Source organism: Anabrus simplex, chromosome 2, assembly GCF_040414725.1.
Source record: "Anabrus simplex isolate iqAnaSimp1 chromosome 2, ASM4041472v1, whole genome shotgun sequence".
Taxonomy (NCBI): domain Eukaryota; kingdom Metazoa; phylum Arthropoda; class Insecta; order Orthoptera; family Tettigoniidae; genus Anabrus; species Anabrus simplex.
In genome coordinates this window covers 1155231958-1155249138 of record NC_090266.1, presented here as the reverse complement: position 1 = coordinate 1155249138, position 17181 = coordinate 1155231958, and the positions used below count along the sequence as shown (strand labels likewise).

Here is a 17181-nt window from a genome sequence, read left to right as displayed (position 1 = left end):
AATATAGAATATATTTTTGGGGGGCCAAGATTAATGTAAGGTTAGGTTAAGTAAATTTAAGAGATCAGACGATTTCACACTTTAGAAAGGTAAAAGGAAACATTGATTTGGGCTGATACATACATACATACATACATACATACATACATACATACATACATACATACATACATACATACATGCATGCATGCATGCATGCATGCATACATACATACATACATACATACATACATACATACATACATACATACATACATGCATGCATGCATACATACATACATACATACATACGTACATACGTACATACGTACATACATACATACATACATACATACATACAGTACACCAATGGTTACAAAACGAAGTCCAAGTTTCTTGGTACACTTGCAAACTTATCAAGAATTTCTTCGTCACTAACTATAATGTCTCTGTGGATAGAGAGTAAAGCAAGCCCGTTAAGCCTACTTTCAGATGTGCTGTTCCTTAAGTAAGTCTTCAGTCTCCTTAGGCTAGAGAAAGTCCTTTCTACGGTTGCGACAGAAACAGGAAGAACTGCGAGTAATTTGAGAAGGGTATAAATGTTGGGAAAGAAAGTCTTGTCACATTTTTCTAGAGAAGTTACAGCCGTTTTTGGAAGATTTGAAGGATTTTCCTGACTCCACTTTTCTTTCCACAACATAAACTCACTTTGCACAATCTCTTTATGTGATAGATCTTCTTCGTAGAAACTAAAAGCAGCCTCCAGCGAACCGAAATCTGTTATGATGCACAATTGTGGAAGGATGTTTTGTAAGGATGCAACTGTTTCCTTGTGAGATTCAAAGCGTTCTTTTAGTGAGTTACAAAAATCGTCCAGGTATGGCACATAAACAGCTACTCGATAGTATTCTTCTTCTGTGGTGCAAGGGACGTTTCTACGTGCTGTTTGAAGGCGGCAAATTCTTGGAATCTCTTCTTTAATGTCAAGTTTGGCCGCGAATGACTTTACTTGATTATACAAGGCTTTAAATGAATCATCAGCATTTGCCCTCTCCTTCGATAGAAGGTGTAAGACATTCGTGACGTTAGTCAAGGCCTGTGGAAGATCTATATTTTTGTTTTGAAACTGCTCAGATAAGTTATGCGTGCTTGATAGCATCCGGCTCAAAACAAAAAGATTAACAAGAAATGCAAATTGACTAATGGCACTCTTTAGAGTGTGAGCCTTAGATGCTGAATCACTTAATTCCTCTTCTATTTCTCAAAGGAAGAGAAAGATAGGCTCCAAAATGTCTTTAAATAAAATTACTGAGTCGTGCCTTTCTACCCATCGGGTTTCACAGAGTGAAATAAGTTTCTTTTTCTTTTGTTCTGGACAACATTCAGAAATCATTGATTTCAATATTTCGGTTCTTTTGGCTGACATATGAAAGAGTCCACAGACTTCTTTTATGACACCCATACAGTTTATGATAGAAGGTATTTTGCTCGCATCTGACAAACATAAATTTAGAGTGTGTGAAGAACAATGTGTATACAGGGCCAACGGTAGCTTTTCTCTGATGGAAGCTTGAACTCCTCTGAACTGCCCGCTCATCGTGGCAGCACCATCGTACCCTTGTCCTCTCATTTTGTTTAGGTCAAGCCCTAATGTTGACAAGGTCTCCAATATTGTGTTGGCCAAACCTGCTCCAGTGACGTCATAAACGGGGACGAATGTCAGAAAATCTTCTCTGATTTTGAAAGTTTGGTCCTCTACGTAACGTACACAGAGAGAAAACTGTTCGATTTGGCTGATGTCAGTAGTTTCATCTGCTAAAATGGAATAAAAAACAGACTTTCTGACATTTTCTACAATTTTTGATTGGATTAAGTGACCGAATGTGTTAATAAGTTCGTTTTGAATGAAAGAACTTGTGTACATCGTCTTCCCACCACTGGTCGTTAACTGGTCTTTAAGAATATTATCTCCACTGTTGGCTCGGTATCTCAACAAAGATCGAAAATTTCCATCATTTTGGTCCGGTTCTTCAAGGCTTATTCGTCCAGAGTCACGATGACCCCTTAGAGCTATTTGCTGCCTCCCGCAAAGTCGTATTGTTTGTATTATAGGGATTAGCCGTTTTCTATTATTCTCAATATCCTGTCTTCTTTGGGCATTTACTTGATTGATAACACTTTCAGACTTCTTCTTAACTAGGCCCCTATATCTTTTGTATTTTCAGCGATCAAAACATATTTCTTGTGATAGGATAAGTTTTCATGTTTGCTAAACATTTCCCTGGCTTTTTTAAGATTGGTAAAAGCCTGAGTGACCAACGCCCCTGCTACTTGGTGATTTCCTTTCCCTACATTTTCGGTATGGGAAAATAACATGCAGTACTTACAAAAACATCCAGATTTTTCCTCTGAATAAGCTAACCACGTAAATTCTTCTAGCCACTTCATTTGAAAAGATCTAGTATGATTTGAACTAGTAATGGAGGGAAATTTGTATCCAGGCTGAGGTTTCCAAACATTTTCTAACATAAAAATTCTTTTTTCGTTTGTGAAAGACTGAACGGAATTGTTTTGACAATAGTTTCCAATATCATAGATATTTCTCCTTACTTGGTTAGGCCTACTATCCTCCATAACCGGAACCACATTAATTGAGCTCGAAGTAGCGACATCACAAGAAGCAGTTCTACCAACGCAGCCAACTTCAGCATTGTCACCGTCGCGCCCATTTGCACTTAGTCCATTCGTAACACTACCGACTTCAGCACTATCGCCAACAGGCTTATTGACACTTGTTTTTTTTGGCGAAAAAGTTTTGAATGGAAGCTTGCCTCTTCATTACGATTGCGGTTCACTTACGGCCAACTTCAGTATACTGATAAAGTACGTAAACATTAACACTTAAAACAGCACCACACTTCAGTACAACAGATGTCGAACAAACGTAAACAACTAGAGTTGGGTCGTTCATGAACTAACTAGTTCATTTGAACGACTCGTTTATTTGAACTAGTACGAGTTCGTTCATATATTTTGAACGAGTCGTTCATGAGAGCATACAGCATATTAAGGAGGACGAAGACGTAAGCAAGCACCATCTATTTTAAAACTTACGTACTAGCTCACGTCCGGCACGGAATACTATCTCCCTTGCGCCGCTGGTGCTATTGCTAAGATAGCTTTACCTAGTTCATTTGAACGAAATGCCGCGAGGGCTGCTTCCATGAAGACAGCACAAATGAACTACCTCGTTCATTTGAACGAAATGCCGCGAGAGCACAAATGAACTACCTCGTTGACAACAACCAATGATTGCCACTCAACTGTTCATCACACCTCTGGCGCCCGGTTGTTGTGCTGGCCTCTGGCGGCGACTGGTGTAGTTCAGTTATCCGCGCACGCGCAGAGAGCCGGGCGGGAGCGGGAGCTTCCGGTGTTCAGTGATCACTGCCACGAACTTCACACCACTTCCAACGCACTTCCCTCACCTACACGAAAAAGTAGGCGATGCCTTCGCGCATGATTAATTAAAATACTTCAGATTACAGTACTTATTTTTTCTTTATATTCATTATTTCGGGGGGGGGGGGGGCCAAGGCCCCCTGGGCCCTCCCCCTTATATACGCCCCTGCCTGGCGTACTCCAAACCTCGAAATTGCCTCCTTAAGGACTGCGAGCCTTGTTGCAGTCAGATCTCTTATTGTGACCGCCGTTCCCTTGAGTTCTCTTTTCTTGTGGATGTATTCACTCCGCTTCCGGTAGGAAACGAATTTCACTATTAGAGGTCGTGACTTCGCGCCCAGTCGTCTTCCAATGCGATGGCTCCTGTCAATGTCCCGAAGGTCAAAGTCGACACCAAGATCTCTTGCGATGCTAATTGCTATGACATGAGAATCTTCCTTTTCCGGAATGCCATAAATACGGATACATTGCCGCCGTTGATATTGCTCCAGTTCATCTTGCTTGTTTTTAAATTCACTTTTGATTTTCACAAGTTCCCTGTCCTTTGCCTGAAGCTGGTCTTGTAATAGTTTGACAGTTTCATTGTACTCCGTTCTTAGTTCCTCGAGCTGTGACATTAGGGGCTGTAACTGTTCGGCTACGGCCTGCCTGACGAGCTCTTGTATGCTGGCGCCATGAGGCGGGCTGGCTTGGGGAAGCTTCTTGGGAGCCATTATGAAAACTTACTAGAAGAACACTGACTGTTTACTTTAGTTAACTGCACACGCTTAACTTCAGCACGAATCTAATAACGTATTCCTTACTTCCAGCACTATATCACCTGCGATTTACAATTTTTGCGAGAGAAAGTCTGCGTGCGACTAGCAGCTAGCGGTCATGTTATGATGGTCAATACACGAATTACTTTCTTTACCACACAACAATTTATAAATACTTCTTCGTTATCTTGACCGTCCTTTTTATACAATTACTTCTGCTCAAAAACTATCTCCACATGGAGTCAAGACCCCATCCACATCGGCTAAAATCTGTTGGTTGGACTTAGTCTACTTCTTGTCGATCGATTTACAGAAAAGTTCAACCCTCTGTCTTCAGCCTCAACGATACAAATGCAGGGGTTTCAACATTTCTTTTTTTACGGGGGGCCCCCGTAGCCCGCTCCCCCGCCGTGACCATCGACTCAATCTACATGGCCTCCGACATGCTATTAATTTCTAAGAAGAAAAGAGATAGCTGGGTAGAGTGGGAAGTGATACAAGGAGTGTCTGCCTGTTTCCATGTCAGACACGCTACCAAGCGAGATTGTGTTAGGTATATGGTGTTGAAGTATGGTATTGAAGGGTCAGGGAAAAACCACATAGGCAGAAAGAAGAAAGAGCCTACATGTAAAACCTGACATATTTTGATAGCACATGCAAGGATGTGGGCTTGAAAAAGACCAGAGGTTGTGTTAGTTAGGAACAGGTAACATGCACAAAACATAAACCCATTCCTTGCCGTTCCATCGTCTGGGGATCAAGGGGGTTTCAACATGGCGTCCCTTCTTATTTATAGACAGTACCCCCTCTCTCCAGGCATTTTCCCTTTGCCGCCAAGAAAATTTGTGTAACTTTTTCGAATTAAATGAACTGTATTTGAAAGAGTTTTTGATGTAACCACATACGTACTACGTTGCTAGTGGTATTGTTCCTGAACCTTCAAAATTTATTCTTATTAAATTAACTGGTTAAATAACCTCATTTGATAGGCACTAATTTTTTTGTCAACTTAGCGTGGGTAAACTAGACACGCGCGTCCTTCTGAAATAATCCACAAAGATGGCTTAGCAGTCTCAAATCCGTCTTACTAAAGACCAAGTGTCTTATAGATAAATACAGGACCCTCATTATACTGCGTTCACCACTAATTCTTTTATTTACATATATTTATTCAGCATAAACTTTCTTCTGTATCCTTCCACTGTCGACACGTGCGGATGACGTCATATCTCATCGCGTGGGAATGAAGGTAGCCACCTCCTTGCCACGTGTCACTTCCGTGATATCAAGAAATGTTCAAGCTCCTCATCACAATTGACATGGGGCCTCATTTAGTAACTTTCATACTTAAAATTCTTAGGGCACAAAGGTAATGGGTTCACTATAGTACCGTTAAAGACTTATTGCTTAAGCATGACAGCCACAGAACAAGAGTCTAACCTTTTAATGTGGGTAGCAGAGAGTTGAGTGACAAGGTGTAAGCCAGCAAGAATGTGTATAGTGCCAGGCGTGCTTTCCACATTTCATAGAAATGCAGTAGAATCCCGATATAATGCCGCTGCTGGGGACGTGCAGTACTTCGTTCCCCCGTTATAGCTTAACCGCGGTATGTCGGAGGGTGGGCTGTTCAATGGCAGATGACAAAATATTACTACAACAAAATACGTGTAAATTACGCCATCATCAATCACCAGCAATCCGCATTTAGGACTGTCGCTCAGGTGGCAGATTCCCTATTAGTTGTTTACCTAGTCGTTTCTTGAATGAGTTCCAAAAAGTTGTATATTTATCGAACATCTCTCTTGGTGAATTTTCCCAATTCCTATGTCCTAAACTATTTCCCGTTGAGTTCCAACTTTATCTTCATATTATGATCTTTCCTACTGTTTAAAAAGTCCGTTGAAGCTTATTTTTCTACTAATGTCATTCCACGCCATCTCTCCACTGACAGGTCGAAACATACCGTTCAGTTGACCAGATCGTCTCCTTACCCCAACTTTTCCCGGGCCAACGTTTGCAACATTTTTGTAACCGTACTCTTTCGTCGGAAATTACCCAAAACAAACCGTGCTTTTTTCCTTTGGATTTTTCCCGTTTTTGAAAGACGTAATCCTGGTGAGGGTGACGTACACTGGAACCATACTTTAACTGAGCTCTTTTTTCTTGCCTTGCTTGCTTGCGGTGCTTGCTTGCAATATAATATAAAATACTCGCTTCACGCTTGAGCGTCAATTGAAATCTTAATATAATCAAACATAATAAATAAATAAATAAATAAATAAATAAATAAATAAATACAAATATTAACTGAAATGTCCGTAATATCATTGTTTTTTTGTAGTACGTTCAGAACTAACACCATGTAATAACTTAGATTACAATAAACGAATACGCTCTTTCCAATTGGTGGTCATCGGTGACTGGGAGAGAAGTGTATTCATTCATTCATTCAACTTGTTCTGTGGCCTCGTTTAATTCTATACCTCGTATCTTTAAATCGTCACCTTGGTCTTCCTCTACTTCTCTTACCCTCCATAACATAGTCCATTATTCTCCTAGGTGACCTATCTTCCTCCATTCGCCTCACATTAATGAAAATGAAAATCCACAGCCTGTTTGCAGTCATTTGACCGGGTCAGGAATTGAATGATTGAAGCCCCCCCCCCCATTTAGCGGCGAGGATAGGAATTGTGCCGGCTGCCGAAGTTTGTCGCACTCCTCTGGGGCAATGATTAATGACTGACAGACGGAATTACATGATAGTGGAGAGTGTTGCTGGAATGAAAGATGACAGGGAAAACCGGAGTACCCGGAGAAAAACCTGTCCCGCTTCCGCTTTTTCCAGTACAAATCTCACATGAAGTGACCGGGATTTGAACCAGAGAACCGAGCGGTGAGAGGTCGGCGCGCTGCCGCCTGAGCCACGAAGGCCTTCTGTCTCACATTGATAATAATTAACGTTAATTCTGAAAAAAATACTAAATGCCAGGAACGAACAATATCGTGCGCCCATTCTTTTTTGAGCGATTGTGTATCTGCCTGTATAGGAAAAGCTAGAGTTCCAGAGTGTGCTTTAGAGGAACAGCAAAGCGTAGTTTGAGACGGAGAGAGGACGACGGTCCATATTTCCTCAGGGCACCGTGAACAGCTCTGCTTTGGTGTATTACGGACACGATAATACAGATTTCACTCATAGCGAGATACCAGGCTAATGACCTCGACTTCGTTGGCCCCTAAATGGAACAGTAATGAGAATGACTAATTATTTCTAAAGACGTATCCTATCTCTCTTGCGACTGGTGTCCTGGATCATAATTATGTATCTTGTCAGACAGAACTTCTCATCTGACAGCGTGTGTCAGAAGAAAGAGAAAAATTATTTTATCTGTAACAACATTTTTTGTTGTTGTTCACCCCCGTTAACTAAGGGACTGGCATCGTACTACATTCACTCCTTGCCTAGTACGCTTCTTTAGATTTGGATTTGTTTTAGGTAGTTTTTCTGCTACACATAACGCAGGGATATGTTTCTAGGTTTCCCATTTCCACACCATTCAAATGCTGGGGCTGTACCTTAATTAAGTCCACAGCCACCGCATTTCCAATCCTGTCCGGCTCCATGGCTAAATGGTTAGCGTGCTGGCCTTTGGTCCATGGAGTCCCGGGTTCAATTCCCGCCGGGTCGGGATTTTAACCTACGTTGGTTAATTCCGATGACTCGGAGGCTGGTTGTATATGACGTCTTCAGCATTAGAATTCATCACACGTAGGACCCCATTCTCATAGACGCGCAGGTCCCCTTTACGACGTCAACTCAAAAGACCTGCACCAGGCCTCTTAGGAGGCCACACGTCATTATTATTTCCATTCCTAGCCCTCTCCCATCCTTTCGTTGCCGAAGACGTTGGAGGTGTTATTGCGACATTAAGCCACTAGGAAAAAATAAAATTATAATGTATATATTCAGGGTGGTCGGAAACAACGAGCGTTAGGGCGTTGGTCCTGCTGATAAATATTGAAAAAAAATCCATATCTCGTGCCTATAAAATCCTCTCAAAACTGCTTCTTAATAGAATAGAAGCGAATCTTTAGAATGTTGAGTGGTAAGAAAATTGTGGTGTCGTTTATGGACTTCAAAAACGCATTCGATTTGGTGGACAGAGAGACCTGGGATAAGATCATAAGAGAATTTGGAGTCAAAACCAAACTGGCAAATATAATCAAAGAGACCCTAACAGGCACAACCACCAAGGTAAAATTCTTCAGGCATCTCTCGCAATCATTTGAAATCAAGACAGGCGTGAGGCAAGGCGATGGACTATCCCCACTCCTATTCAACCGTGTCCTAGAAAAGATAGTGACAATATGGAACTCAGAACTCGAACATCAAGGGATAATCCCGATCTGTCTAGGAAGAAAATCAGGAGGGATTAAAGTCAACTGCTTGGCTTTCGCTGACGACTTTGCTATACTATCAGAAAATCCAGAACTCGCAACCATCCACATTAACCTCTTGGAAAGAATCGCCAGCCAAACTGTACTGAGGATCTCAGCAGAAAATACCCAATTCTTGACGAACATCAAAGATGGACCAAAATTTCTGGAAACAGAGATAGGACGGGTAGAAAGGGTCCAGAATTTCAAGTACCTTTGTTGAGAACATACAGGAGAATGGACTAGAAAATCTGCAGTGGAAGATCGTATCTCAGAAATGGAGAGAGCATTCAGCTTGACAAAAAGCATCTACGATAAGAAGTGCTGTAACTATTTGATGATAATAATAAATAAAATCATGAATAAAGTATGTAAATAAAAAATATTGCTCAAAAACTTTATAAAATAATTGAAATAGATTAAATTGATAAAAATAATTATAAAACTTAATACACATAAATAAACGAAATGTCCGTAGTATGGGCGCCAGAGTTCACCAGAATGGATCCCTCGAATTTAGATAAGAGCATGATAAACTGTATATCCCAGGGCGTGTACATAATGCTGCGTACTGGTACATCTGCTGCAGGCCTTACCTAACCTCCTGAAAACGACTAATTAGGTAGGAACTGCACCTAGGTTCATCAATAACACTGATTCTAAAATAGCTAACTATGTTCTTAACAAATTCCGTGCATGAGCACCTCATCAACATACAACATTATACATATAATACACACATAAAATATTGCTGGAAGACTCCATATTTACAACAACAACAACAATAATAATGAAAATCGTGGGAAAACGAAAGCGAGAACTAAGCTACCATTTGTAGATAGTCCGATGAACAATGTACATGTATGAAGATAAATACCCTTCACTGTCTCTATATCAGTTCGACTTACCGATTCTCATAATCGGCAGTTATCACATCACACAGATACTGTACCTTGTACTACTGTGTTCACATATTTTAACACTTGTTGTAAAGATATATACACACGTCTGTCGATCCTCATTATAAATTATGGAAAGTCTGAGATAGCTTTCACCAACATATAATGCTAGGCCGCCACAAGTGCTACAATACTTAATGCGCAAGCACTCTCCACAATCATCCACTTTCCACGAATATAACAAGACTACGCTCCACGAACGTTTGAAGTCCAGTCCATTGCAGCCGTGTCACTCCAGTACCGTGTATCAGCACTACTTCCTTCTCGTACAGTGCGTCAGTTGTAGTTCTCTTATACAGTGTCACTAGTTGTAGTTATCTTCCTTCTTGTTCCTTTACAATCACCCCGGTTGCCGTCGTATGATCAACCTTTATAGACATCAACATCCCCCTCCTCTCAGATGATACGTCTGGATTGGTGCTTGCCCGCCAATCATGAGTGATCTCTAGTCAAGACCAAGCCCTGAACTACTACTTCCTCCCAAGACAATAACAAACTCTGGGGTTTATTACATGAGTCAACGAACTTCCCTAATACAACAACAAGCTCATCTCATCAGGCTGGGATATATACATTACTCATGGAATATCCCGACACAAGTACATCACAACAAACACTGGGGTAGCCACATGACTCATCCAAATTACCAGAGTTATTAAAGCAATGTTTTCCCACTCATGCAAAACAAATTACTCATACCTACATATGTGGATATCTCCCAGCTTACAAATATAAATGGCAAAATATACAAATGAAATACTGATAATAATAATAATGATAATAATAATAATAAAAATAATAATAAATCGAATACTGACAATAATATCTATAACTTCTACATATAATTCGAGGGTGTGATATATGTACTATCACAGTGCTTATCCTGGAATTCCAAATTAAAACATTACAACACCGTGGTCAAAACAGAATGCCTGTATTCCAGTGAATGCCTATCCATGAACTACAAGATGGAGAAGCTAGAGGTCCTGGAAAGAAGAATCCTCAACAAAATTATGGAGCTGTCCAAACTGAAAGCAGATGGAAACTTCGGAGCAACGAGGAAGTTTATCAGAAGGTGGAAAGAATCTCAGAGACCATGAAGAAATGGAGACTGGCGTTTCTCGGACATCTGCACAGAATGGACGCAAACAGACTTACCAAACAGATATTTGATTACTTCTAGAGAAAAAATACCACTAAAGCATGGATTAAGGAAACGAAGAAGGATATGGAAATGTTAAGCATCTCGGAAGACCAGCTGTTAGAAAGGAATACGTTTAGGAATATAGTGAAGAATTTGGTAGGGGTTCAAGCCGCAGGAAGAACTAAGAAGACCGGAAGAGCCTGGACAGATGAACAAGGGAAGCAGGCCAACGAACGCATGAAGGAGTATTGGACACAGAGAAAACTCCGCACGAAGAGAAAGAAATGAAGTTGTAACGTGATCCTTAGCGGTCCATTCGCTTGAAAAAAAATGGTTGATGGTTTACAAACACGCCGAGGTGCCAGAATCTTGTCCTTCCAATAAGTCTACTGATACGAGACTGATGTATTTCAGCAACCTTTAAATAACACCGGACTGAGCCGAAATCGAACCCGTCGACTTAGGGTGAGAAAGTTAGCTTTCTTCTGTCTGAGCCACTCAGTCCATATCTTCGTCTTCGTATACATGTATGGACATGTGATAAAGATAAGGACAGAGTATTCGTTATGTCTGCCTATTGTTGAAGTTAAGGCCAGATCTATATCTGGTCGTAGTGATAAGTAAAGGCCTTGACACTCTGCGAATCAGGAAGGGAACATTGTAATTCACCTACTGCCCGCAAGGATCGCAGTCATGTTCTACTCTCTTCGAATTTTCCATATCATAGGCATTATAATGCCGGGCCCGTGGTGTAGGGGTAGCCTGCCTGCCTCTTACCCGGACGCCTCGGGTTCGATTCCCTGCCAGGTCAGGGATTTTTACCTGGATCTGAGCGCTGGTTTGAGGTCCACTCAGCCTACATGATTACAATATTTGCAGAGTTGTCCGACGGTGAGATGGCGGTCCCGGTCAAGAAAGCCACACGACTGACAACACGACACCTCATAATCTGCAGGCCTCCGGGCTGAGCAGCGGTCGCTTAGTAGGCCAATGCCCTTCGGGGCTGTTGCGCCATGGGGTTTCGTTTGTATAGGCTTATAATGGCGTGTTGCATCCGGAGAGGCCTGTTCCAGGTCTTTCGTTGTGACGCCGTGTGGGTAACCTGCGCGTCTGTGAGAATGGGGTTCTGCCTAAGATGAAATCCAATGCCGAAAACGTCACAAACACCCAGCCCTCGAGCCATAGGAGTTAACTAATGAAAGCTAAAATCCCTGATCCGACCGAGAATCGAACCCGGGACCCCGTGAACCAAAGGCCAGCACGCTAACCATTTATCCATGGAGCCGGACATAGGCTTATGGAGAAATAGTAGTAAGTCCAAAAATTAGAAAAATAAGATACAAATGGTGCCAAGTTCAATAAATTATTCTCTACGTACGGGAAAAATGGTCTAAGTCCTGTCTCTTCCAGGCCCTTCGCTATTACACCTTCAGAGACCGAGCAAGTGGCTGTGTGGTTTGAGTCATCTAGCTATCAGTTTGCATTCGGGAGATAGTGGGTTGAAACCCCGCTGTCGGCAGCCCTGAAGATGATTTTCCGTGGTTTCCCATATTTCACACCAGGCAGATTCTGGGGCTGTACCTTAATTAAGGCTACGGTCGCTTCCTTCTCACTCCTAGCCATTTTCTATCCCATCGTGGCCTTAAGATCAATTCGTGTCGGTGTGACGTAAAGTAGATTGCAAAAGAAAAAAACCCTTCAGAAATATGTAAGTCCATTATGCACGAAATTCTGTCTGCAGAAAGGCATTAAATTGATTTAAATTTGTTTGCCTGTTCACTTCAATATTGATTTTAAGTATAATCTGTACAGGCAGAATGAATTAAGTTCGTAACTAATGATGTAGTATCAAGTATGCGTTACCGATATGGCAGTGATTTGCGCTCTTGGTTAACATTGTGAATGTATGTCATGGTTTTCTCATAAATAGACCCTGGCTTTATTTCGGCAACATCTGATTTACAGTCTGTCTTGCAGATACTTTCTTCTGATGTGAGCTATCTGTAATACAGCAGGAAAATATGTGCGTACAGTTTGTCTGTGTACGAGTCTGCTGCACCGAATTCCGCGTATTGCTTTGCGTGGAACGAAATTAATGGCAAACGTGTGTGTTCAGAAATTGGAACTTGTTTGTTCTATCATATGTCTTCTATCCCAGATCATGTTACTAAGGTTTCCTTGTTTTCAAATACCTGGGAGCGGGGGGTTTCAAAATAGGAACTAAAACATTGCAGCTCTTCATTTGGAGATAGTACAAAGAACACACCTAGAAGTGGTGGAACACAAGTCCTTGGAAAGTGGTCACTCCGCCATGGAGGTAGACTCAGTGCACAATGCCATAGAAAATGCTAAGAATTTTGTGCCTGTGTACAATATGCAGGGCTGGCTGGCAATATTTACTTTTGCTCCATCAAAGAGGTTTCGAAATAAGTTTTCTTTTATAATTGGCTATACGTCGCACCGACACAGATAGGTCTGTCGGCGATGGGTCAGGAAAGGGCTAGGAGTGGGAAGGAATCGACCGTGGCCTTAATTAAGGTACAGCCCCAGAATTTGCCTGGTGTGAAATATGGGAAACCACGGAAAATCATCTTCAGGGCTGCCGACAGCGGGGTTTCAACCCACTATCTCCCGAATGCAAACTGATAGCTACATGTGAAAAAGGGAAATCACGGTAAACCCTCTTCTGGAATGGGGTCCTAACCCACTATCTCCCGGATGCAAGCTCACAGCTGCGCGCCCCTAACCGCACGGCCAACTCGCCCGGTCGAAATAAGAAAAGCGATCCCTACAAAGTAAAAGAATTGAATTATTCTAATTTCTGTGACTTCGCCAAATGACAAAACTGCTAATGAAGAATAGGTCCAAAGATGACAACGGCTGAAAATTTTCAAAGGAGAATCCATGCGTTCTGCAGTACAAGTACGGGTACTCAGTTCAGTATCGCTCAGTGAGGGTTCTTGGAAAAGGGAGACCACCCGCTTGCCCAAAAGAATTGCCAAAGCATATAGACTCCCAAGTCCGCCTCTGTGGTATAGTGGTTAGAATGATTAGCTGCCAGTCCCGGAGGCCCGGGTTCGATTCCCGGCTCTGCCACGAAATTTGAAAAGTGGTACGAGGGCTGGAACGGGATCGACTCAGCCTCGTGAGGTCAACTGAGTAGAGGGGGTTCGATTCCCTCCTCAGCCATCCTCGAAGTGGTTTTCCGTGGTTTCCCACTTCTCCTCCAGGCAAATGCCGGAATGGTACCCAGCTTAAGGCCACGAACGCTTCCTTCCCTCTTCCTTATCTATCCTTTCTAATTTTCCCATCCCCCGCAAGGCCTCTGTTCAGCATAGCAGGTGAGGCGGCCTGGGCGAGGTACTGGTCCTCCTCCCCAGTTGTATCCCCGATCCCATGTCTCACGCTCCAGGACATTGGCCTTGAAGCGGTAGAGGTGGGATCCCTCGCTGAGTCCGAGGGAAAAACCAACCCTGCAGGGTAAACAGATAAAGAAAGAAAGAATATAGGCTCCCAGTGTCCATTATCACAGCAAAGAAAAATGATCTTAAATGTTGTGCTGAAGAGCTACATGCCTGGACAATAGTCTGCCAGCACCCGGTTCTACAGCTGACAAAGTGCCAGAGCAAGACATCCGTTTTCAAATAGTACAAAAAAAATGTTAACTGCAACAAAAAATTTAAAGTGGTCATTTTGTTCAGTTAGGCCCTACTGCAAGGCCTCTCAGGGTGCACGCACCGATGCGTCGCGGCGCAAGGTGCAAAAGACGATTTTGCTATGTTGTTCAGAGTGCAGACCTCCACTCCTCGATTTTGAGCAATAGCGCTGTCTCTCTCTTTTCTTACATCTGTTTCGTCCGCTCCACCTGTCTCCCCCTTACTCCCTTGCTCTGCAACGTTCCTTCATCCGAGCAGAGTTCAGCTGAGCTTAGCAGAATCACCCCGAGACAAAACACTGGCCCGAACCGAGCCGAGTCGAACCGATGCACGGTTCTCTGCGCCTCGGTTTACACGCGTGAGATTTTGGGCGTTTGAGAGGCCCTGCTGTACTGAATTAAAAGGCGTGATAAAACTTGTAATTGTATTAAGATATAGCCTAATATTTGTATAATGAACAAAAATAAGGGGAAGTGTTCCAGTGAAAACCTTATTTTTTCACAATCATTCAAATTTTAAATTTATTTTATCTCTTTTCCATGATTTTGGACCTTCACGTGTTAAGCACACAATACTTATCCAAGAATGAATGAAAAGCTTAATTTCAACACATTTTATAAATCATGTATTTCATAAGATAGAAATTTATGGTACTGTACTTTCCTTCCAGCAATGAAGTTTTCATAATTTTGGTATGTTACTGGCGAGGGTTTTTTTTCCTTAGTTCCTTCACAGCATCACAGCCTTTCGATATTTTCCGAGTGTAATCGTTGAGAATATGTCGGGTGTGACTTGAAAAGTTTCAGATTAGTTAACTGAGCGTGATCACAGGCCGGTGCTGTAAATGAGAAGATTGTGTCCACGAGATTCTTTTTTCCTACATAGTTTATTGCGTGCTCATAAATGTAAGGAGTTTCATCGAGAAAAAGACAAATTATCTTGAGGGATACCGCAAAGCTCCCCATCTCGATGCTTAATTAAACACATTAAAAGGCTGTTAATAGCACAAGAAGATGTACACGTGGTCTGGATTTCAATTGTTTTGCTGGTGAAATTGTTCTTGGAGCTGAAATCATTCTGCGGTTTTTTTCTGCTTGTGTTCTGCGAAAGTGGGAAAACGGATTGAAATGTATTGGGAAGGAGTATCTTTATTAAATACTGTATAAATTAAAAGCTTTTCCGTCTGTCGAACACACAAGTTAAATATAAACATTACACTATAACATACCTGTAAAACACATTATTAAACAAGTAAAAAATTACACACTATTAAACAAAGAATGACATGATCGCTCTTAAATCAGAATCTATCGAGTCACACAGAATATTCGGAAATAATTATGTTTATTTCTATCCAGTAGTGTGGCCCATTTTCAACAGATGGGAGGCTGAGGACTGGCATAGTTATTATTATTATTATTATTATTATTATTATTATTATTATTATTATTATTATTATTATTGTGGTGCTGGTGGAGGGGGTTGTTTGCCTTATGGTTTATTTGTCGGTCTCTTCGCTAATTGGTGTCGCGCGCCCGTCATATTTATGACTTCTTGTCAGCAGGATTCTAATGCTGTGAAACGAAGAATACCTGGTACTAGACTAGGAAACCGTAGAAAAACACTTTTGGAACCCACTTCTCTACTTCTCGTTTTCATTTACCTTCACGAGACCGATTGTAGCACGCTAGACATTATTTTAAAGCTGAGGTGAATCAATCAAATGAGAGGGAAGGTACGTAATGTGGTGAAGCGTAGCCCAGTACGTCTTCCTCAACTTTGCTGGCCGTTTTGAGGACTTGTTCAGATAAGGTAGTATAATAAACCATATATTTCTCTACCTGGACTCCTGTATCGTAAAATCCTAACGCCTAGATTCTTAATGTCATAGTGAAAGCTTGTTTATGTTCTCTAACTCCAGATTCATAGCCACCGCGGTTGTGTTCATGTAGACTTTTATCGCCTCTAAGTTGGTAGCTTAATGAGTACAGCCTTTACCTTTACGTGGTGTGTGATGAGGTCTGGGATATTGTACTCTAACGAAGTTAAACTGTCTAAAGGCTGCCAGTTTAGAGTAAAAATTCAGTGTTACGGTACTTGGATGCTTAGATTTAAACGTTTTGAATTAAATCACATTTTTTCTCTCAGTAGAATTTTTACATAACTTACCATTCTGATCGATGTAGATGATGATGATAGTGATTATTATTATTATTGTTATTATTATTATTATTATTATTATTATTATTATTATTATTATTATTACAGCTATTTCCGTGGAACAGTGAGAGGAAGAAATGTGAGGGGTGAATGGGTGGACAAAGCAAAATTTCAAGTTCAAGAAAATATATTAAAATCTGAGAAAAATTTTAATTTTTTTCTTTTCACACTAAGAGAAGAATTTAACAAACAATCAAAAAAGAGCAAAAGCTCAGGCAATAACAAGTAGATCCGTAGGCTCAGAAATATTACAATATTGGGAACTTACACCCCAAAGGAGAGTTGGTCAGCTCTTTATCAAGGAGAGCTCTAAAACTCTGAGATCACTTACAAAAAATATCTCAACAGCTCAGAGAAATGTACTTTCATGAGCACAGAAGCTAACGCACCTTACAGATTTACACACCAAGAGTTTGACTTTGCATGTCGTAACACAAGGGAGGTAGATTAACTTGTACAGTTTGGGTAAGATATGTTAAATACCATTCGATAAAGAAGCCGTAGCTTCTGACACAATTTACAGTTTAAAATTTACAAAGGTGGGGCACGAACCCAGTTTTAACATTTAA

At 41.3% G+C, this 17181-nt stretch overlaps 2 protein-coding genes across 2 annotated transcripts in view; one reads left to right on the top strand and one right to left on the bottom strand.

Annotated features, from left to right (window-relative positions):
• LOC137498632 (uncharacterized) overlaps positions 1-4154 on the bottom strand; it is a 41805-nt gene extending 37651 nt beyond the window's left edge. Inside the window, exon 1 of the mRNA XM_068226505.1 lies at positions 3639-4154. Coding sequence (XP_068082606.1) covers positions 3639-4154 — 516 coding nt within the window. The remainder of the gene's footprint in view (positions 1-3638) is intronic.
• The window catches only part of LOC136863367 (beta-1,3-glucosyltransferase), a 589711-nt gene that overhangs the window by 148963 nt on the left and 423567 nt on the right, over positions 1-17181 (top strand). The window lies entirely within an intron of this gene.